This window comes from Enhydra lutris, unplaced genomic scaffold (assembly GCF_002288905.1).
Source record: "Enhydra lutris kenyoni isolate GAN:26980312 unplaced genomic scaffold, ASM228890v2 scaffoldscaffold39, whole genome shotgun sequence".
NCBI lineage: Eukaryota > Metazoa > Chordata > Mammalia > Carnivora > Mustelidae > Enhydra > Enhydra lutris.
In genome coordinates this window covers 23,880,974-23,904,407 of record NW_019154123.1, presented here as the reverse complement: position 1 = coordinate 23,904,407, position 23,434 = coordinate 23,880,974, and the positions used below count along the sequence as shown (strand labels likewise).

The 23,434-nt window shown below is 37.2% G+C and overlaps 1 protein-coding gene across 2 annotated transcripts in view; it reads right to left on the bottom strand.

Moving 5' to 3' along the window:
- The window catches only part of LOC111154999 (solute carrier family 15 member 2), a 32,853-nt gene that overhangs the window by 2,848 nt on the left and 6,571 nt on the right, over positions 1-23,434 (bottom strand). The window contains exons 4-19 of one of the 2 annotated variants that reach the window (XM_022514987.1): positions 22,412-22,504; positions 21,201-21,300; positions 19,319-19,409; positions 18,946-19,023; positions 13,937-14,019; positions 13,413-13,499; positions 13,157-13,246; positions 13,020-13,064; positions 11,634-11,666; positions 10,827-10,915; positions 9,518-9,599; positions 8,825-8,959; positions 7,295-7,459; positions 7,088-7,134; positions 5,416-5,526; positions 4,845-4,941 (exon numbers count right to left, since the gene is read on the bottom strand). In XM_022514987.1, the coding sequence (XP_022370695.1) occupies positions 4,845-4,941; positions 5,416-5,526; positions 7,088-7,134; positions 7,295-7,459; positions 8,825-8,959; positions 9,518-9,599; positions 10,827-10,915; positions 11,634-11,666; positions 13,020-13,064; positions 13,157-13,246; positions 13,413-13,499; positions 13,937-14,019; positions 18,946-19,023; positions 19,319-19,409; positions 21,201-21,300; positions 22,412-22,504 (1,426 nt within the window). The remainder of the gene's footprint in view (positions 1-4,844; positions 4,942-5,415; positions 5,527-7,087; positions 7,135-7,294; positions 7,460-8,824; positions 8,960-9,517; positions 9,600-10,826; positions 10,916-11,633; positions 11,667-13,019; positions 13,065-13,156; positions 13,247-13,412; positions 13,500-13,936; positions 14,020-18,945; positions 19,024-19,318; positions 19,410-21,200; positions 21,301-22,411; positions 22,505-23,434) is intronic. The other variant, XM_022514988.1, reaches the window with a different exon arrangement.

Below are 23,434 nucleotides of genomic sequence, written 5' to 3'. Positions count from 1 at the left end.
TTGATATTGTTCTTGTTTGGATTTCCACCTTTTGACCTATAGGTACTCTGATCCTGGCCAACATTTTAAATATAAAATGGCATCTGAATTTTACAAACACAATGAATTTTCAGAAAGCACATTCTTTTTTTTTTTTTTTTTTGAAGATTTCTTTTCTTTTATTTATTTCACCGAGAGAAACACAGTGAAAGAGGGAGTACAAGCAGGGGGAGTGGGAGAGGGAGAAGCAGGCTTCCTGCTGAGCAGGGAGCCCAATGTGGGGCTGGATTCCAGGATCTGAGCTGAAGGCAGATGCTTCACAACTGAGCTACCCAGGCATCCCCAGAAAGCTTATTCTTGAGAAAAGTTTAATTCCTTGTCCAGTTTTCTATGTTAAGTACAAAGTATTTTTAACATTTTCCATTATTTTACTAAAATTACTTTTATCAAAATGAATTATTTTCTTGTAAACATTACATAAAAGATTTTGTTGATCAATTTTGAAAAATCTATATCAAATACTGCCTGCTATTTTAAATTCTATTTACTGGCCATCATTTCTGAACTCAAATCTTACACATTTAAATTATGTCAAAAAGGCAGTTTTTCTGTAGAATTTTAGTCAAAAAGAACTCTTTCAGGGTCAATATTTTTGTTACTAATCTTACCAAATATACATGACTATTTAATCTTTATTTCTCTGTCTAGAAGTACTTTTACTATGTAGGTTTCTAGCTATGGTTAGTTTTATTTTACATAGGCTATGTCTACTAATATTTGTTATGAACTGGATAAAAATTCTAAAATTGTATGTATTTCTTAAAGTGAAACCATTATTAGGTAGATTTTTTAAAGTCTTGAAATCAAAAGTCTCTAGTATCCAAATGTCCTTGATTCTCTGTGCCATAGGCCATTGGGTTCAAAATAGTTGATTTATCAGTTGATATTGTGAACAATACACGGGCATATGTTTGCATTTTCTTAGGCTAAGGGAAGACGATGACCTGAGCTTCTAAATCAAGATCACATACTCAAATAGCCATGGGCAGATAGTTAAGTAAATGAAGCAGGCTGAGTGGGAATGATGGGAGCTGTGGTGAAGTGGATAGCACAGGCCCCATCTAAAGTGTAAAGTCAGTACAGCTCCAGCCAACTCACATGATAATACCTGTTATTAAATCTTCTGATTTTGTTTTTAAGAAATATTAAGAATCTAGATTCTTAGGTGAAATCTCCTGAATTTTAAGTATTGTCAATTACTAATGATTATCATTACTTTTGTCAGTAGTGTGCAGGCCAAACAAAACAGGACTATGGAAAAAACTGGGCCCCTGGGCTTCAATTTATTATCTCTACTCCAAATGATTATTAGATCTGGGCATTCAGAAACAATATATAAGACTTCAATCTTGAGTAGTACACAAAAGACAGAACAAATGATTAGTGGGATAACACCAGAAATACAAGTGTTATGGGTTGCTTTGTGTTCCCTTAAAACTCATATGTTGAAGTCCTAACCCTAACTGAGTCCTAACTGAGAATGTGACCTTATTTGGATATAGAGTTGTTGCATATATAATTAGTTATATTAAAATGGGGGCATAAAGGTGGGCTCTAACCCAATATAACCAGTATCTTGGTGAAAAAAGAAGAAAACTGGACTCAGACAAGATATAAGAAGAATTCCATATGAAGATGAACGCAGAGATTGGGGTGATTCTTCTACATATCAAGGAATACCAAATGTTACCAGAAAACCACTAGAAGTAAGGGAAAAGCATGGAAAATATTCTTCTTCACAGCCCTCAGTAGGACCAACATATTGGTCTTGGACTCCTTGCTTTCATGACTGTAAAACAATAAACTCCTATATTTAAGCCACTCTACTTGTGGAACCTGGTTACAGCAGCCCTGGAAAACTATCACTAGGTTGTTTTATCATCTGGACATTAATTAAGGTAACATACCACATCAATAGGATAAAGGACAAAAACCACGTAAGTCTCTCAATAGACATAGAACAAGCACTTAACAAAACTCAACCCCCTTTCATGGTAAAAAAACAAACAAACAAAAACCTCAACAAACTAAGAATAGAAGGAAACTTAACCTACTAACTGACTATGGGCATTAAGGAGGGCATGTGATATAACAAGCACTGGGTGTTATATGCAATTGATGAATAATTGAACTTTACATCTGAAACTAATGATATACTACATGTTAATTAGTTGAATTTAAATAAATAAAGAAAAAAATAAATGGCATCTATGAAAAACCCACAGCTAACATACATAATGATAAAAAACTGATTACTTTCCCCCGCAGGAGAATGTCTGCTCTCACTACTTCTAGTCAACATTATACTAGAGCTTCAAATCCCGGCAATCAGTCAAGAAAAAGAGATAAAAGGCATCCATATTGAAAAGGAAGAAGTAAAGCTATCTCTATATAGATGACATAGTCTTGTATGTAAAAAGCCCTAAGGGATCCACTAGAAAAACTATTAAAACTAATAAATGAATTTAGTAAGGTTGTAGGATAAAAGATCAACATACAAAATCAATTGGTTTTTCTACACGCTTGCAGTGAACAATCTGAAATTGAAATTAGAAGAATAACTCCATTAACAACAATATCGTGGGGCACCTGAGTGGCTCAGTTGGTTAAGTGTTCAACTCTCAATTTCGGCTCAGGTCATGATCTCAGGGTTGTGAGATCCAGCCCCAAGTACGGCTCTGCATTGGGCTGGGCATGGAGCCTGTTTAATATTCTTTCTCTCTCTCTTTCTTTCCCTGCCCCTCCCAACTGCTCTCTCTCTCTCTAAAACCAAAACAACCAAAACCCCCAATAGCATCACAAAGAATAAATACTTACAAACATCCTTATGCCCCTCCCACTGCTCTCTCTCTCTCTAAAACATAAACAACCAAAAACATCCCAATAGCATCATAAAGAGTAAAATGCTTATGAATAAATTTAACAAAGTAAATGTAAAACCTATACTCTAAAAACTACACTGTTGAAAAAGTTAGATGTTAAGGAAGATCTAAAAAAATGGAAAGAGATCTCATGTTCACTGATCAGAAGACTTAATATTGTTAAGATAGCAATATTCCTCAAAATCACCTACAGATTAAATGCAATCCCTATCCAAATCCCAGCTAGCTTCTGATTCTAAACTGATCCAAAAATTTATATGGAAATCCCTGGGGGGCCCAGAATAGCCAAACCAATCTTGAAAATGAAGTATAAAGTTGGATGACCTATACTTTCTGATTTTAAAATTTTCTACAAAGTAACAACAATCAAAACAGTGTGGTACTGGCACAAGTACAAACATATAGATCAATGGAATAGAATTGAGAATCTAGAAATAAGCCCTCACATCTATGGTCAACTGATTTTTGACAAGAGTACCGAGGCCATTTAATGGGAGAAGAGCAGTCTTTTCAACAAATTGTGCTGGGACAACTGAATATTCACATAGAAAAGAATAAAGTTAACCTCCTAATTCTTGCCATATGCAAAAATTAACTCAAAATGGATTAAAGATCTAAATATAAGAACTAAAACTATAAAGATCTTAGAAGAAAACATAGGCAGGGGTGCCTGGGTGGCTCAGTGGGTTAGTTCTCTGCCTTCAGCTCAGATCATGATCTCAGGGTCCTGGGATCAAGTCCCGCATTGGGCTCTCTGCTCTGCAGGGAGCCTGCTTCCTCCTCTCTCTCTGCCTGCCTCTCTGTCAAATAAATGAATAAAATCTTAAAAAAAAAAAAGAAAACATAGGCATAAATCCTCATGACTTTGGATTATGCAATGGTTTCTTTGATATGACTTCAAAAGCATAAGCAACCAAAGAAAAAGAGATAAACTGAACATCATAAAAATTAAAAATGCTTGTGCTTCAATGAACAACATCAAGAAAGTTAAAACACATATTGAACAGGGAAATATTTTTAAATCATGTATTTGATAACAGACATATCTAAAATATATAAAAAATGCTTACAACTCAATAATAAAGAACCCAATTAGAAATTTGACAAAGGATCTGAATAGACATTTCTCCAAAGCAGGTATGCAAATCTCCAATAAGCACATGAAAAGATGCTCAACAACAGTAGCCATTAAGAAAATACATATCAATACTACAGTGAGCTACCATTTTACACCTATGATAGCCTACTAGGATGGCTATAAAAAAAACCCCAAAAAACAGAAAAACAAGTATTGGTGAAGATGTGGAAAAACTGTAACCCTCATATACTATTGGTGAAAATGTAAAATGGAATTCATTTTGGAAAAGTTCCCAGTGGTTCCTCAAATGTTTAAACATAGAACTACTATGTGACCCAGCAATTCCACTCCCAGATATATACCCAAGAGATATGAAAATATGTGGCCACACAAAAAGTTGTACATGATGTTCCTAACAACATTATTTATAATAGTGAAAAGGTAGGAAAAACCCAAATGTCCATTAACTGATGAATTGACAAATAAAAGGTGTTACATCTATACAGTGGAATATTATTTGGTAATAACAAGAAATGAAGCACTGATACATGTCTCAATATGAATGAACCCTGAAAAATATGCCAAATGAAGGACTCCAGACACAAAGGGCCACATATTATATCATTCTGTATTTCTATTACATGCGTGCTACCAATGTTATCTCTTTTAACATCCCTTCTAGAGACCTTAGTAGGTTTTCTGAAGTCATGATACGACCTATCACTTTACACTAGAAATAAGTATGTGATCGCAGGATAAATGCAGATCCAGACATAGACATATAGATATAAATATAGATACAGTTATATGGAAGGAGAGAGTAGCGGTGGCCATGAGCTACTTACATTAATAATAACAAACAGATAAGCTGCACCAGGGTCTAGTAGACCCATATTCAGTGAAAAGTTCTTATCTTCTGTTCTACAATGCACTGCAGGGTATCTGGAACAGGACAATTTTAGTTAGAACAAACACCACAGCCTAGAAAAGCACTCCCATATCCAAGGGAAAGACAGATCTGATCTCATCTCTCTACTCAGGCTGAGTCAAGCAGAAAAGCCACCATTTCCTTTGAAGGCAAGTCTCTAGGAATGAAATATTTCTGTGCCAGGTTTTTCAGCCACTGATCTGAGCTCTTCATTCCTACCAGGTATTTTTTTTTTTTTAACTTTACACCTAAATAAAGAAAGCACAAACATCTTCTTTTGTGGATTTCAGGGCCTAAGTTTTCTCACTGAATTCTTGTGAATTTTTCTCCTCCAAGTCTTATGAATTAGTGGAACAGTGTAAAACAGTGAAACTGAGTATACTCAAAATTAGCTGAGATATACCTAATACCCTCACCTATATGCAAAGAAATCATTTAAAAAACAGCTGTTGATAAAAATAAAATGTCCACAAGGGTAATGCTCTTACTCTCCACTTTGTAGAGTTGTGTAAGCAGACACACCATAGTCTTCACCAACAGTGAGGGAGATATCTGTACCCAGGGAGATGTTGACCTCTTTATGTAAAGTATTAACAAACCTAAGGGTAGAGACATTGTTACACATCAGACAAACCCTCACAAACAGTGACACCTGTTTACCACTATGTCCCCAGTGCCTAGAACAGTTTTTGGCAGACAAAAGGTCCATGTTATATATTATTAGGTGGATAAATAAATGAACTCACATGTAAGAAATAATCAATAGTCTTAGTTATCCTTAACTTTATCTTTCCTGAGGTATTAGTTTTCTATCTGTCACACTCTTACATCATCTCTAGCTGGGATGGACACAATCATGATCACCTATGGCAGTCTGAGTTGCCTCATTAATCCAGTTTAAGCACATCCAATTTCTTTCCCTCTTATAATGGTGGGATTCATCAGTTGAGACTCCACTAAGAAAAACTAGTGGAAATATGTACACTAGAATATATATATATATATGTACATATATATACATATATATATATATTCCAGTATTTTTGTAAAACTGATACTGTATCTTCTTATAAATTTTTATAAAATTAAGTCTGATTTGACTATACAAAACTCGGACTCCCAGGCATTAGTAGGTTGAGTTTTCATTTTGGAATCTGCAGACAATCCTGGACCCTTCCAGAATGATCTTTTTGGTGCCCTGAACCTGGATTCCTAAACTGTTTCCTCAGTATGGGTTTTGGTATTTTGATAGCTTTTGTACTAATCTCTGGCCCACCAGGTAATAAGGGCAGTTTCCTCTAGAACCCCTATGTTGATTCCTGCACTGATCTAGAAATTTCCTTTTACCCCTTCTGGAGGTTCCTATGGCTCTCTCACCCAGGGAAGTCTTATCCTCGCTATCATCTTACTTATTTTGAGTTGTTTACTTTTTATAAAGCATATTCAAAAGGAAATTATTATGACTGTTCCACCCTTCAGCAAAATTCAGACATTTCATTACAAGTTCCCCTCTAAAGTGCTAGTCTCAACAGCAGCCACCTAATCTTGATGGACATAGGCATGTGCATCTGTCTATTTCCTGCCTGATTTCCTGCTGCAGAAAGCAGGTGACCTCTTGGATACTCCATTTCTGTAACTTTCATTGGCTGTCTGATATGACTTTTGGGCTTATCTGGATTCAAAAACAAGTCTTTTGACTCCAAAGGTATTACCTTTACTCCACCGTGGTGCCTCTACAGGCTTATAATAAAACTATACTTTGCTTTAAAAATACAGTAACAATAAGAGATATTCAACTACCAACCATGAAGAGAGGATTATTTGCTCACTCCTGAATTTTTTCCCGGTGATCACAGAGATGAAAGTACTTAATTATTTTCCTGAGAGCACAATAAGTGGATAAAATTCAACAGAAAGGGATATATGCACCAGAGCACAGGGGGTACATACAGATACAGGGTCATTTTTTAAATACCACATGGGAAAGCAAGCTTATCTGCCTCTTATTGTTCTAGAAGATGCCTTTGAGACCAATGCCCTTGATATTATAGGAGAGAAAATCCATGTACAAGACAAGTAAAATGTGAGGCTGCTTTATCTGAAGCCCCACAGATCAGAAGAGACCAAGATTCAACACAGAGGGGCCTTGGGTCTCCAAACCTTACAGCTGTCATCCCATTGGTTGTTTTGTTTTCTTCAACGTTCACCTATAATAGAGGAAAGTAAAAATCAGTTACAGCTGACAACAAGGAACTGATAATCAGAAAATCTGATCATAAGACTTATCTTTGTTAAGACTTATCTTTGATGAGCTGGTTAAAATACACTCTGATAACAATTTGGAACCTAAGCTACTCCTCAACTTACCATCATGCTGGAAATGTTTTTTCCATCTTCTAGAATGATCAGACTGTACCAGTTCTTCTCCTCCATAGAATGCTTAGTGTAGACAGACAGATTGTGATATTTTAGGTAGAAGTGGAAATCCTGGCTTTTTGTCTTTAGGTGGAGCTGGGCATAGTGTGGCATCTTCTGTAGAATGAAGAAACTGTCACATTCACTTTCTACCCTATCATAGGCATCACTATCTCATAACATCCCAGGGTGGGTGAGCTCATCAAATACTTTCAACTTTGCCCTTTAACCTAGTAATTCTATCTTTAGGAAAATGCCATATGAGAGTAATTAGAGACATGCATAAGGATTTACAAGTAAGGATGTTCTTTGTAGAATTATGCATGTTATTATTATTTTTAAAGATTTTATTTATTTGACAGAGAGAGATCACAAGTAGGCAGAGAGGCAAGCAGAGAGAGAGAGAGGAGGAAGCAGGCTCCCTGCCAAGCAGAGAGCCTGATGCGGAACTCGATCCCAGGACCCTAAGATCATGACCTGAGGTGAAGACAGAGGCTTAACCCACTGAGCCACCCAGGTGCCCCAGAATTATGTATATTAATAATAAAAACTTAAACGCCTATAAGGAAATACTTCAATAAACTATGATATATCTATAAAATGGAATATCATGTGTCCATTAAAATCATATTCTCAAATTATCTAAGGATACAGAAGGATTCTTATGACATGATTAATGTTAATAAAAAAATCAAAGTTCAGTACTATAGAGTTTGACTACCTTTTAGAAATTAGTTTATTTGTGGATACCAATATGCTGATTGATCATCTCTGGGTGATGCAATTATGGTGGTTTTTATGTCTTTCTATATACCCTCCAGTTTTCAATAACAGATGTATATTAATTTCATTATTAAAAAGTAATATTTTAAAATAAATATTTCAGAGGCACCTGGGTGTTGCAATCGGTTAAGCAACTGATTCTTGCTTTCAGCTCAGGTTGTGACCTCAGGGTTGTGAGATTGAGCCCCGCATCAGGGTCTGCACTCGGCATGGAGTCTGCTTGAGATTCTCTCTCCCTCTCCTTCTGCCCCTCCCACTCGTGCTCTTGCTCTCTAAAATAAATAAATAAATCTTTAAAAAATATAAATATTTCAGAATGTGTACAGTAGTAATGGTGAAAATACACGAGCCAAATCCTTCCAGAGGACATGATATTAGGAGGCAGTTTGAAATAACAGTACAAATTACAACCTACTGAGACCTTACAATGTCCCTGACACTATGCTAAGTGCTTCACATATAATACTTATCCTTACAACAGCTCATGGCCTAAAAATTATTGCCATTTTATAGGTGCTGAAACTGAGGTTTAGAGACAAAATAACTTGTTCAGGGTCTTATAGCTAGGGAATGGCAGAACCAGGAATTGGACTGGGGACAGTTTGCCTCTACAAGTGCATGCTTCTAACTACAATATTATGCTGTCACCTTGTTGCATAATCTGAATGTGTTTCTAATTTATTCAAGTCCATATCTTACCTGAAAGGATTTAATGGACTCTTCCAACAGAGTATTGTTTTTATTTCCCAGTACTGTCACCTTCACCTCATCATCTGCCAGATTCAAGGCTTGCAGGAAAATCTTTTGGGGACCAGGCTGCGGTGGGGTCATTCTCTTAGGACAGAGAACACAGGTCAGAATTACCAACAACCCTTGGAGGTAGTTCTCAGTCCTACCTCTGACATCCTAGTTCCGTCCAGTCAGGAGGATGCAGTTTTCTCCCTCTGGAGGGCATTTTGCTTAGAAAACTCTGAAGGCAGTCTGGAGGGGAGAAACACCAGCTCAGTACAGCAAGCACCGATGCTACATGACAAACTCCATGCTTTTTGACTCAGTTGTGACCTCATATGTCATTCCCCAATAATGACTATTTGATCTGCCAACTATTCAAAAGCCTGTCTTTCCAAAGAGATGAGAATATAGCTTGGATATTAGTGTTTGGGAATTCCTTGACAGTATACTCTGGATCACTCAGGTGGGAGGTGGGCCTTGTTTTGCATTGCTCTTCTACCTGTATCTACTCATTTACCACAGGTAGTTATGATGCATCTTCTCCAAAACAGGTTCTGTGCTAGGTCCCAGGCAATCAGGATTGAACAAGTCAGAAGAGTGAACAACGATATGTTTGACTCAGTTTGACTCCTCATGGAGCTTAAGATTTATTGAACTCACATCAATTTTTATCTCCACAGCTGCTGCAACTGCAAATGCCAGGCTTGCTAGGATCATACCAACAGCCATTTTCCTAAGCGATCTGCAAAAGGAAGGGATAGACAATTACATGGAAACTTTAGACTCAAAAGGCTAAAAGTGAAACCCTCTAAGCCTACCATTAAAGACCTTTCCTGATTTGGTCTCAGCTACTTCTCCCCTTCACACAGCTTTCTTCCTCTACTCATCACACTGAATAGTTTTCTATTCAACCCATTTCCTCACCTCAACTTTTGTTTATGATGATCTTTCTATCCATTATGTCATCATACCAAAAAATAGTAGTAACGCATCCAAATTTATTGGACATTTACCATATGCCAAGCACAATACATTATTACCCCATTTTCTTTTCCTCCACAAGTCTTTCTTGACTCTAGCAGTAAGAAGGACTCTCTTTTTTCTCCATAACTCCCTGGCACTTTGCTTCCCTTCTTACTGAACTTAATACATTTCACGTTGGGTAATAATTATCCTTGCATGTGTTCTACCTCCCTTACTAAACAGGGAACTCTTTCAGCATTCATTTGTGCTGTTATATTTGCATGCCATTCGTGCTAAACTCAGTAATATCTGCTCAACTAATGAGTAAATGACAAAAGGCCATTTGAATATTGTAATGTCATCATCAAAAAGAAATTGCTATTAAATCAGGAATTAGAGGAGACTTGAAATCCTCCTCTGTCAAATTTACAAAAAATAACACTTCTTTTTAAGTTTTTATTCGTATTCCAGTTAGTTAACATAGTGTAATATTAGTTTCAGGTGTATACTGAATCACATTATAGTGATTAAACAGTTCCATATGACATCTGGTGCTTCTATTTAGAATGGGAGAAAAGCAGTAATTAGGGACAACCTATTTCTGCTCTTACCAGGTCCCTGCTTTGTTTCATATGGACAATAAAAGATTTAAAGGGATTAATTATCATCATAGGATTTAGACTTCTTTGAAGAGGCAACATTCAAGAACAAAGCAAGAAGTTGCTTTAGGAGCCTATTCTCACATAATTTTGACTTTCTGTGAAGCTTAGATCTACCCTTTCAACATCATGCAGTTAAGTGTGCAGGAATGGCTAATAAAAATTAGCTAGATCTAATTCCCATCCTCCAATACCAATAGGCATTTAGTTTAACTTAGGTACACAGAAACAGAAAAATGATATGCCAAAACAAATCATACTAAGTAGAAAGTACTGACATTGAATCTTTTTTTAAGCTGAGCAAATATTAAGTCAGTCTGAGTAATAAAGTCATCGTGAGCACTTACGAGAAATTAATTCCACATTTGGAAACCAGACGATAAATGACAAGGTCAAACAATGGGATGAAGATAAGAACCAGGAGGGGATTTAGTACCTGCAATACCATGGTAAAAAGGATAGTTACAAAGTGTTCTTCTGTCTTAAGTGTAAGTATGTGTTCTCATTTCCTTGTGTGCACTCTCCCTAACATCCAAACATATTTTCATCATACTAAGTACAGAATGATTCCACATCTCTAGTCCGGTTAAACCAAGGACTCTGATTTCTCCTGCATAGCACCTCAGCTTCTGAACATCCTACAGAATCAGTTTCACTCTGAACCTGTTTTTCTGTCAATTAGTTAGGATTTCTTCCCTCTCATTTTCACTTATCTTCTCCTGTTCCACAGCTGAAGGGAAAATGTCATGGAGAAAAGAAGAGAAGGAAGACTTGGGGATTAAACAAGGGTTAAAAAAAGAAATGGGAGTCACCAGTAAACTGAGATTCTGACTTTGTTACTTGCACAACAATGCCTTATACTTTCTTGGACAATATTTCCAAAGTACTACCTTAACAGGGAAAAAAAATCCAATGCTTATACATCTCCTCTGAGCTCAAAATTCACCCTCCTTGGAGCTGGGCAGGAGCTGCTTACTTAAAAGAGGATGTGAAAGAGAAGTGTGAGGCCTAAGGAGAGTATTTTCATCCTTATCCTTAACCCTCCTCAGCATATAAGGAAATAAATCCAGTTACAGTTGGTAATCCCGTTACTTCAGATAGAAGTATGGATGAGGAAAGCCATAAATCCCCATGAGTATACAGAAATCTCCTACCTGCATCTGGTCTGGCTGAAGCACAAAAAAACCCTGAAACATTATAACAAATTACATTTATACAGTGGCAAAAGACAAGAAAAGCTTAGATCAAAAATACTGTTAATTATCTGCGATGAGGGTGCAGCCTGCTTGAGATTCTCTTTCTCCTTTTCCCTCTGCCCCGCCCCACCACTTGTGTTCTCTCTTAAAACAGAAAAAAATTTTAATTAGCAGGTGAGACACAAAAGATAAAATCTACCAGGTCATTGGTTCAGGGCCACATGGTGCTTTTAAGGGTATTTGGGGAAACAGACTGGGAATGGCTTCAGGCTATGTTTACTGAAGGCAGGTAAGCCTAAAGGAGAATATTATTTTTCTTGAGAGAGAATAGGGTCAGTGTGTTTTTGTTAATTTCAGTCACTGCAGTTGTAGGAGGTAATGTGCAGCACAAGACATCATGGTTAGGGTAAAGACTTCCACTAACACATAGTGTTTCCAGAGTTGTTCTAGAAGGGTCAATAACAGAACAACCATAGTGAATCCTGGGCAATAAGAGAAGGGAGGGGAACCTGGGTGGCTCAGTGGGTCAAAGCCTCTGCCTTCGGCTCAAGTCATGACCCAGGGTCTTGGGATCCAGCCCTGCATCGGGCTCTCTGCTCAGCATGGAGCCTGCTTCCTCCTCTCTCTCTGCCTGCCTCTCTGCTTACTTGTGATCTCTGTCTGTCAAATAAATAGATAAAATCTTTTAAAAAAGAGAGAGAGAGAGAGAAAGGGAAAAAGTAACTTGTGTTTGACAGGCTCCAAACAGACTGGTTAATGAAATCCTAGCATCATTCTCTCCGGCCTCCTTTACCATGGAGATGGTAGAAAAACATTATAATAATCTAAGTAGAACAATTGAGTGCACAGATGTAACTTTGAGTTGGCCAAAGAATGGAGAATAGAAAAACAGAAAATAATGTTTGCAACTTTCTTATTCCTTATCCATGTACAAAATACTGCACTTCCAAGTCCTCCACATGATCTCAGCCCAGACACCGGGCTACTTGTGCAGTAGCACCAGTCAAACCTGAGCCTGCTGTGCCCCAGGAAGGCTGAGAGGGGAGCAAACAATCTCTATCCCACAACTGGATCACTTCATTGACTATCTTCTCAGTACTTCCCTGTACACACTGAAACCTTTCCATCCTTATATTCCTGATTTCTAAAAATAAGATTCTGTTTTTTATTTCTAGAGTAGCTTTTTAAAATTTTGCGTACTCAGTACCTTCATGTTAAAGACAACTCTCTTCTGATCTTAAGTCAGTTTTCAGGCAAAAAACCCAAAGAAATCATTTTCCTTAAAAAAGGAAATTTATTTATTATGAAGAAAAGAATAGATTTCTCTGGAAAATCTTTTCTCACCAAATTCCCATTCATCCTGGTGGCTTGCAAGGTCCATCGTGAGCCCTAGGGCAGACAGAAGTGATTATGAGAAATCTCTTTCTTGTGGGAGGAAAGGGGCTGGAAGAAGGGGTAGCTTTCAAAAGAACTATTCTTACCTGCTGATCCAAAAGAGCCCAGAACATGGGCAAGGGGATATAAAGGAATAGTACCCTGGTCAGTGCCTTCACATCCATAATGAGCTGCTTCTGCAAGAAAGGGGAAGAAGGAATAGGCTGAATTGCTAAATTTGGTTGTCTTGCTTACAGTAAAAATGTGCCAGAACGGTAAGAGGAAAGGCCAAATGCAGCAAGAAGGAATCAGTTTGGACTTAGGAAAATCTCCATGGAGGCATAGTTCTCAGTTCCAACTTACAGGGTATTTCTCAGCTGCCCAGTCCAGCCAGTGTTGTCGCTTTGGAATGTCCCCAGAGCGGTTGTTGAAACGGTTGGAAATAGCAAACTAGGGCAGAGCATAGATATCACATGAGAGACAAAAAGAAACCATTCCAATTCATTATCCCTTCCTCAGACGTACATACTTTAAGTGACTTACTTCCACCCTTTGCTTTTCTCAGACATTGAATTTCAGAATATTTCCAATATAATTTTATCTATCCCTACATCCTGTTGGCAACATATATAACATATACACATTTCAGATGATTTTTGCCAATTTAAAAAATGGTAACATCATTATTATTATTATTACTATTATTATTTTACTTAATGGTTGAGTAGAGGTACAGAGGAAAATGGATTAATCTCAGCTTGCCAAAAGGTACAGAGGTAAAACAGCAGTCATTGGGGAAAATAAATACCTGTGTTTAAAGGCCTTTAAGCTCAGCATATAATTTTTTTCCATTGATTGAAAAAGGCAGGTAAACAAGTCAGACTTACCCAGATACATTTGGCAACTTGAGTTACTATGTTTCCTTCGGGAGGTGGTTTTCTGTATATTTTGCTTCCCATTGAAAACACAACTGCAGTTGATACACAAACAAGGTTCTTAGCTTCTCATTCAGCACATTCAGTATGTCAATGCTAAGGACAGACTGCTGATGTGTAGGAATGACTGGCAAATCTTTTAAAGGGAGGGGTCTGACTTAAACTTCCCAACTTTAGGAATTATATAAATTATGGGACCCAAGAGAAGAATAAAGTTGTCAGTTAAGAGAAGCAATCTGTTGAAATTTCCCTGTATCACAGAAAGAGAAGTCATCTCTGGATTCTCTCTTCTTTTGCCATCTCTACATCTGATATTTTACCAAGTTTTCATTTAGACTCTTTCTTCAATGCATTTCCCATCTGCCCTTCTTTTACTTTACTATTGCTACATTTCTTGTTTAGGGCCTCACAACCTCTGCCCTGGATTATTAAAATGTCTAGCAAGTACTTTCTCAATCCCTGGTATCTTCCTTCTCTTATCTGATGCCAAATTAAAACCTTCGTTTCAGGACCTGCCTAAAAAGCCCAAACTCCTGGCAGGAAAGGCCTTCCCAAATTCATATTATCCTGATGATGATTATTATTATCATTAACCATCTTTAAAGGTTTATTATTATATGTAAAGCATTAAGTCTTTTATATATATTAACTGATTTCATCTGAAAAAATATGTACTACTCTCTGCATTTTATTGAGGAAATTGAAGATAAAAGAAATTAAGCAATTTGTGCAGATTACATAGCTAGAAAATGCCAGAAATTGCATTTTTGACCTGAGGTCTGTTTGAATCAGAAATCTACCCATTTAACCACCATAAAACATCTCATTCACTCATTCTTGCACTAAACACTGTTCTAGACACTATTGGGACTGACGATATAAAAAAGATGTGGCCCCGTGGAGCTCACCTAAAGCTGCTCCTTCCCATTTTATGTTTCATTATTTTCCACTAGGTCTCTACATTCTAACCACTGATCATCATTCCTACAAAAAATTCTATTCTGTACCATTATTGTACCTGAGCTCATTCTCTTTTCCTTACCCCATATTCTTTAATCACATCCCCACAACTAATTATAAGTAGATTTTATTTTCATATTTTTCTTTCTATTTTCTAAATTACCAGCATTAGTTGATATTATTTTTATAATTATGGAATAGTAAATATTATTTTTTTCAAATTTATTAACTAACATCAGCAGGAAGACTATCTTGGTATGATCCCAGATGTACTTCCCTCCTTAATGGATTTCCCAACTCCAGCAAGATGTCCCTCGAATAGATCTTCTACCAAAGATGTCTTGTCAGTGGCAAGTAGGACCTTCCAGTATCTTTGCACACCAGAATGCCTGAATCCTCTTACTTTTCCTTACCTTAACTTTTTAAATTCTCTATTCCACTCATATTCACATCACCACTTTTTCTTTATTCATCCTCTCGGTGTCTCCAAAACTTCTCCAAATAGCACCTTTTACCTACCACAGTCTTCTTATTGTTGACAGGAAAAAAAATGTTAAAAGAAAGGATGCCAATCTTGGGAGACAAGTGGGCAGATAAAGAGGTATCTAGACAAGAGGAAGATTTTGGAGAGGAAATAGGTTGGCCCTAAAACTAAGAATGACCTGGAAATCTCAATAGTGGAAGGGACAGTGGAAGTGGTGATGTGGAAGGCCAGGTGATGAACTGGATAAGACCACACTTAAATGTCAAGGCCACTTAACTAAAGAAGAGGAATGGGAACCTTAGGTTTCCCTACTAGTTCTTCCTTGCTGTAGAGGATATTGCCCCCTACTTCACAAAGAAAACAGAAGCTGTCAAATGGAAATTGTCTCAACTTCCTGCCACCAAATCTATTAACTCCTGTATTCACACCTATCCTCTCCTCCCTCCAGTTAGTTGAAGGCAATGTTCTTCCTCTGTACAAAGGTAATTCTGCCATTTGTGCTTTCATATTGATTATACTATCTCTTCCTTGCATCTTCAACCTCTTTCTCTATTGGAGTCTTCCCAATAATATTCAAGCATGTCTGCCATCCTCTCTTGACTCCATGTCACATTCAGCTATACATACCATTTTCCCTTTCTCACCTCTTAGTCACTTCCTATTTTACTCTAATCAGTCTTGAATCTTCACCAATCTACCGTAACTGACATTCTCTGAATCAATGACCTTCTTATTGCTCTATTCAATGGGCATTTTTCTCCCTGATCTCACTTTCCGTCAGTAACATTTGTTACTCTGAACAATTCCCTTAGAACTACCAATTTGGCCATTCCTTCTTTGTCTCGTTTGTGGGCTTTTCCCCTTTGCCTGTCTTTTCTTTTTAGTAGGCTCAATGCCCAGCGTGGAGCCCAACATGGGGCCTGACCTCATGACCCTGAGATAAAGACCTGAGCTGAGATCAAGGGTTGGATGCTTAACTGACTAAGCCACCCAGGCACCCCCTTCTTTACGTATCTTTTTAATGCTGGTATTCCTCAGGGTTCTATTCTAGCCCTCTTTTTACTCTCATTAAATTTTAGTTATTTCATCTATTTTCATGGCTTAATTGCTATCCATATACTAATAGCTCCAGATCTTTATCTACAGCCCAAACATTTATTCTGAGCTCGAAGCTGTATTTCCAAATAACTGTTTGAAAACTCCAATTAGATGTTTTGAAGACATCTAATATGTAACATGTCCAAAACTAAATTTATTAGGATGATGAGCCCACTATTTACCTAGTTGTTCAAGTCAGAACGCTACATTCAATGTAGACTTATTTTCTCAATCACATCACTTATCCAATCATATCAAGTTTTTTCAACTCTACCAAGGCTGAGACTAGTCTGAGCTGAGTGAGGCACTCATCCTGAGCACAAAATTTTAAAGAATGCTAAAAATTCGGTAATCAAGATAAATAATATCATTGCCTCACCCTTAACCCATTCTTTCTCTACATTACAGAGACACCAATGAAAAATAAAAATCTAACAATCAGTCCTCTGTTCAGAATCCTTTTGTAGCTCCCTATTCCAGCTAAAGTTCTAATTCGTTAATGACTTAAAAGTCCCTTCATTATCTGATTTCTGTCATTTTCTGCTTTTTATCTTTCTCATTTATACCTGGGGCAGCCTGAATTCCTTTAAGGCCTTCAGATATGTCACAATTATGTCTCACCTCCTTGATTTACAGATATCTGTCTTCTTTGATTAATTGTTGCTAATACTTTAGGTCTCACCTTAGATACCACTTCTCTCTCTCTTTTTAAAAGATTTACTTATTTATTTGCCAGAGAGATAGAGAGAGAGAGAGAGAGCACAAGTAGGCAGAGTGGCAGGCAGAGGAAGAGGGAGAAGCAGTCTCCCCACTGAGCAGGGAGCCTGATGCTGGGCTCCATTCTAGGACCCCAGGATCATGACCCAAGCTCAAGGCAGCCATTTAACTGACTGAGCCACCCAGGCACCCCTAGGTAAAACTTTTCTGATCTTCACTGTTTTAGTCAGACATCTCCTCTATGTGCTCCCATAGCTTTCTCTGTACTTCCCCAGTTGTGACATTGATCATACGATATTGTAAATTCCTTTTTACTGTGTCTCTTTTTTCCTGCTGGACTATGTAAGATTTTGACTACGTGGCTCTCTAATTCACCAATGTGACCCAATAGCTAGCACAGGATTTGACACATGAAATGTTCATTAAATAAATGTGTGTTGATCGATGAATGAAAAACATAGATGAATAAGTTAAATTATTGTGAAATGCCAGAGTATTGTTATTTATTGGTACCCAGAAAACTGAAGCAACTAATAATGACAACTAACACTTATTTAACATTTCATAATTTATAAAACATTTCACTTACAGCACCTCTTTTGATCTTCATAATTACTCCAATATGTTAATATTATTGTTGTGCCACGATCCAGAGGAAACATAGCACTAATAAGTACAAAACCAGAACAATATTTGGAAAAGTGTTCGGCTTCAATGGAAGGAGACAGGGAATGTATTAACACAGCTCTCCTGGAATAACACATAAACTAACTTGGAATTGGAATTAGAATCTGACTGTTACTATTAACCACCTCCTGATAGAAAATAGTCAGGACTGAACATTGAATCTCTGGCTTCTTTCTTCCTCTATTGAGTTCTTTATGTGTTTGGACTGGATGCCTTCCAGGGGGGTGTCACCCAAAGTTTCAGAGTGAGAACAGGTTTCCAGGTCAATAATTAGGAACAATCATGTCCAAGTTTCCCCTTAAACTATGGAAACTAAACAACACACACATCCTCTTTCCTCTTCCATTACTGTGTTGTCACTGGTAAACAGAACATACTTGATCTAAGCTGCATTGGTTTCAACTTACTTATCCAACTCCCCTTATTCTCTTTGATTGAGAGAAAACTCCTTGGGAGCACTGAAGAGCAGGGCAACAAAACAGCTAAACCTAGATGCTACTTTAGAAGGATTAAAATGTCTTCCAATTACCAGATAAATAACTGTCAAATGAAGTAAGCTAGTTTGAGAGAAAGGATTAATTATCTTTCTTGCTTCCTTACATATTTCAGTATAGAGCAGTGGATCTCAGCCTTGACTACACATTAGAATCAGTTAGATATTTAAAAAAATTTTAGATACTTAGGCCCTATCCTGCAGAGATAGTGACTTAATTGCTTCCGTATGGAGCTGAGGGATCAGTCTAGGAAAGGTCTTAATCATGTAACATTGGGTATGTTTTTCTTTACTTGTCTCTTTTTTCTCTTTTCTTTCCCACTCTTTTCCTTCCTCTTCCTTCCTTCCTTCCTTTGGTTTCTGATTTCATTCAGTTAATTTATCTCCAATGTCTAGAGAAAATTCCTACAATAACACTTACCTAATAGAGTTATGGTGAGGATTGAAATAAATGGCTTAGATGATGTTTTTAATGTAACAGGCATCAGTGGTTATTCATCTCCCCTGTCCCAGTGCACTTACCAAGAGCTATCACCATAAGTAATCCTGGAACTCCAAAAGCCAATGCATAGCAGTCTTCCCCAAAACACTGCACATCTCCTAAAAACAAAAACAAAATAACAACCAAAAAACCAGTAACGCTGAATCTTGGGTCTTTAATGTTTGATATTCTATTCTGCAAGCTCAGGTTTGTAAAATCATAGATACAGCCATCTTCTTTCCTCCCAACACCTAGTTCATAATCCTTCTTTTGGGCCAGACAAATCAAGATATTAAAAAATTGTCTCAGTTTTTAAGTCCTTGGAAAAGGAGAGGATGGTCATCAGGAAAACTTGAAAAGGTTTTTGACTGGCCAAAGGAAACCTAGACAAGGGCCCTCAAAAAAGATCCTAACCTCTCAGCATGGGTGTGATAAATGTAGAAATCAGGCTTCCTGCATTGATGGAGAGATAGAAGACAGAGAAGTATCTAGTCCGTTCCTCTGCCTGAAAATAAAACAAAACAAAACACAGGACAAATCATCAGTGCAATGTACCTCCTAGCTCCAGATCCACCCTATGTTCAGACTAAGCTGGAGGTACATACAAAGAAACAGATTCAGACATTGCCTCCATGATATCTGAAAATAATATTAGCTATTTTAATAAATAACCCAAACATTTATCCATCTTTCAAACCCCAGTACCAACATCTTTAACATTCTTATATCCCTACTAGGCAAAATGGTCATCTTATACACTAAGCCACTTGTGCCCTATACGTGTTTATTCTAATATTAATTTCTTTGCATTAAATATCTATTTCTTTCAGCAGGCTAAGAGTTCCTTTAGAGCAGAAATCATATCTTACTCATTTCTGAAATCCCTACTACCCACCACAGCACCTGACATATATTATACTCAACATGTTTATTGACTGAATTAATTAAGTGAATGACTGACTGAGTTAAATAGTAAACATTGTAGAATGTGTAGTAGAAATAGCACTAGAACACAGGACAGTGGGTTAAACTGTTGATTAAGCAAGGTAGTTCACCTACAGGATTTCTACCAGAAAGTATAAAAGGAAACCCGAGGTTTAAAAGTGGTTGGTGGGAACTTGGAGGGGGGTTTGTCTTATTATTGTGATATCTTTGTGGAGCAGTTACCAAATGAAGCAACTTTAAGATAAAGCTGCTGATGCTTTATTCATTTGTCTCATTCTGGCACCACAGGTCTTTTCCTGACACAACAGCATAATCTGTCCTTCCTTATTTACTATTCACAGGGTGTTTGCTTCCTCCTCTGGTCCCCTTTTCAACCTATTCTACTCACCTATTTGTACAGTTCATTGTTCATAGAATCCCAAAGGCTGCCAAAGGTTGGTATTTCTCCAAAGTCAGCAAGCAATTATGATCTATGGTACCCCAGACAGATAAAGAATATAAAATAATAACTCAGATGGCCTGAAGGGTAGGAGAAACACAAGAAGCAGGGCACAGAGAAAGAACAGAGAGAGAAAAACCAGAAACATGAGAAATAGCTACAGATGAGGAACTAATACATGAAGACAGGCAAAAAAGAAAATTGAGAGCAAAAGAGAGGAAGCCAGAAATGTCACCTACTCAAGAACAGACTCTTTTCCTTGCTTACTTGTCACAGCTTCCTCATATGGGTCCATTTTTAGCTTATTTGTACTGCCCCCCACCCCCAATTAATAGGGGGAGAGTATGTAGGAAAGAGGGAATGATCATCCAGACAAGTTCATCTATAAAATCTCATTCTGTTTTATTCTGAACGATCATTTTCCCCTTTCACAGAATCTCAGCCAGAGATGCTTAAATCATCTCTACACTGCTCATCACCCCTCATTCTTGAAGCACCTACCAAGTTTCTTTTGAAACACCTCAAGTGAGGAGAAGCTCACTACTTCAAACTCTATTTGAAGTTTTTCCTTCCATTGAGCAAAAAACTTCTTATAGTTTTCACCTACTAGTTCTGGTTTAATTACTGACAGACTTCCAATATCTAGACAGCTATAATATTCTCTTTAATTCTTATTTTATACAGGCTGAATTCTCCAATTCCTTCAACCTTTCTTCATAAGATGTGTTTTAGTCCATTCACCACCCTTGTTACTTTCCTTTGCATGTTTCTCTTTATTAATGACCAGTACCCAGCACTGAACAGAACTCCTGACCTGTGGATTACTTTAATCTTAGCAAATAGCTACCTGCCAGGTACATTTTTAATGTCTGCTCTACATTCTTGAAATTACAGAAATAACAGGATTCTTACATGCTTTTCTTCAAACTGGTCTCCACCAAAAGCTGCCACACAGGGTTTAATACCTCCTGTCCCCAAAGCTATAAGACTCAGGCCAACCAATGATAGGACTCTGAAATGGAGAGGGAAGGATACTAACCATACTGATGCTAAACACAACTGCAGAGATTAGATATAGATATCAGGAGAAAAAATGTGCATAATGTCAAAGACCCCCTTCATATTTCTTCATATTTTTGTGGGCACTTTCCATCTTCCTTCACTCCTCAAAGAAACCAGGGACACTTAACAATCCTTATGACTGTTGAGCCTCTGCCAGAAAGTATACATTGCATGGGAAAGTTTTGTACCTGATAGTCCATTTACCTTTTGTGTGTAATAAGGAGAAGCAGATAATGAAGGAACTCCAAAGTTAAATCACTGGTTCTCAATTTTGTCTTAATTTAAGGGATATACCAATAGAAGGACCTTACAACCACCTATCACACATACCCTTACTAACCAGAAAGCAAAATGGCAAAATTCATTATAATTAATAGAAAATTTGTCACTCATTTTTGATGGGCACTGACAAGGAGGCATCTACTATTTATTAAAATTGAAAATTCTTAACTCATTGTATAAATACTGTGTAGCCACATTATAAACATGAATATATATGATCTAAATCTTGAACAACTGTAATCCTTTCTATTTACCAAATTAACTATCAGAATGTATCAAATGCCTCTGGCAAAATAAACATCAATAACTTAAGAGGGACAGAGCAACTGGAATATATGGAACCACACATAAATGGAAATAATCCAAGCTTTGAATAGGACTTTTACAATGTGTTACAGGGAAATATTATGTACCTTTTTAAATCCTAGCAAAGTACAGATGCATGGGTAGGTGAATAGGTGAGAAAATATGGGGGACATGAGGTTTTAATAATTGTCTTCAAGCATACGATGAGTTTTTACGAAAAGGATACTAGCTAGGCATTTTGTAAGTCTCCAAGTGTTTAAAAAAAGCAAATGAGGACAGATAAAGTAGGAAAGAGTTCAACTGGTGATAAAATACTTTTTTTTTTTGCAACCACTTTGGTAATAAAACAACAGGTTGGAAAATAAAGGGACATTTCTGGTAAGGAAATAGAAAATCACCTGTAATGAATGTGTGAGACATTTACCTGTCTAAAAGAAGGACAGTGGTTCAGTTTATTTCATGGTTCTACTCACGTGTGTACCATTTGTCCCCCTATTATTGGTAAGGCACCCAAGGACTTGACCACATGACCAAGCACATACACCAAGGAGAGATAGATGATTGTCCTGTTGAAAGAGTTAAATCAGTCAGTCTATAAACAGTTAAGAAATGGGCAGAAGACATGAGTAGACACTTTTCCAAAGAAGACATCCAGACATATGAAAAGATGGTCAACATCACTCATCATCAGGGAAATACAAATCAAAACCACAATGATATACCACCTCACACCTGTCAGAATGGCTAAAATTATCAACACAAGCAACAACAGGTGCTGGTGAGAATGTGGGAACCCTCTTACACTGTTAGTGGGAATGCAAACTACTCCAGCTACTCTGGAGAACAGTACGGAGGTTCCTCAAAAAGTTAAAAATAGAATGATCCTATGATCCAGCAATTGCACCACTAGGTATTTACCCAAAGGATAAAAAAATACAGATTCAAAGGGGTTAGCAATATCAACAATAGCCAAACTATGGAGAGAACCCAAATGTCCATCAACTGATGTACAGAAAAAGAAGATGTGGTATGTGTTATATAATGGAATATTACTCAACCATCAAAAAGAATGAAATCTTGTAATTTGCAGTGAGTTGGATGGGGTGAGAGTGTATTATGCTAAGCGAAATAACTCAGTCAAAGAGAGACAAATACCATATGATTTCACTCCTGTGTGGAATTTAAGAAACAAAACAGATGAACATATGAGAGGGGGGTAAAAGGAGAGAGGGAAATAACCACAAGAGACTCTTAATGATAGAGAACAAACTGAGGGTTGATGGAGGGATGTGGGTAGGGAATAGGCTAGAGGGGTCATGAGTATTGAAGAGGGTACTTGTGATGAGCACTGGGTGTTGTATGTAATTGATGAATCACTGAATTCTACTCCTGAACCCAATACTGCATTTTATGTCAACCAACTAAAATTTAAATAAAAATTAAAAAAAGAAGAATTGAGAAGCTTGCATAACAGTCTCAGAGTTCATACTGTTCTC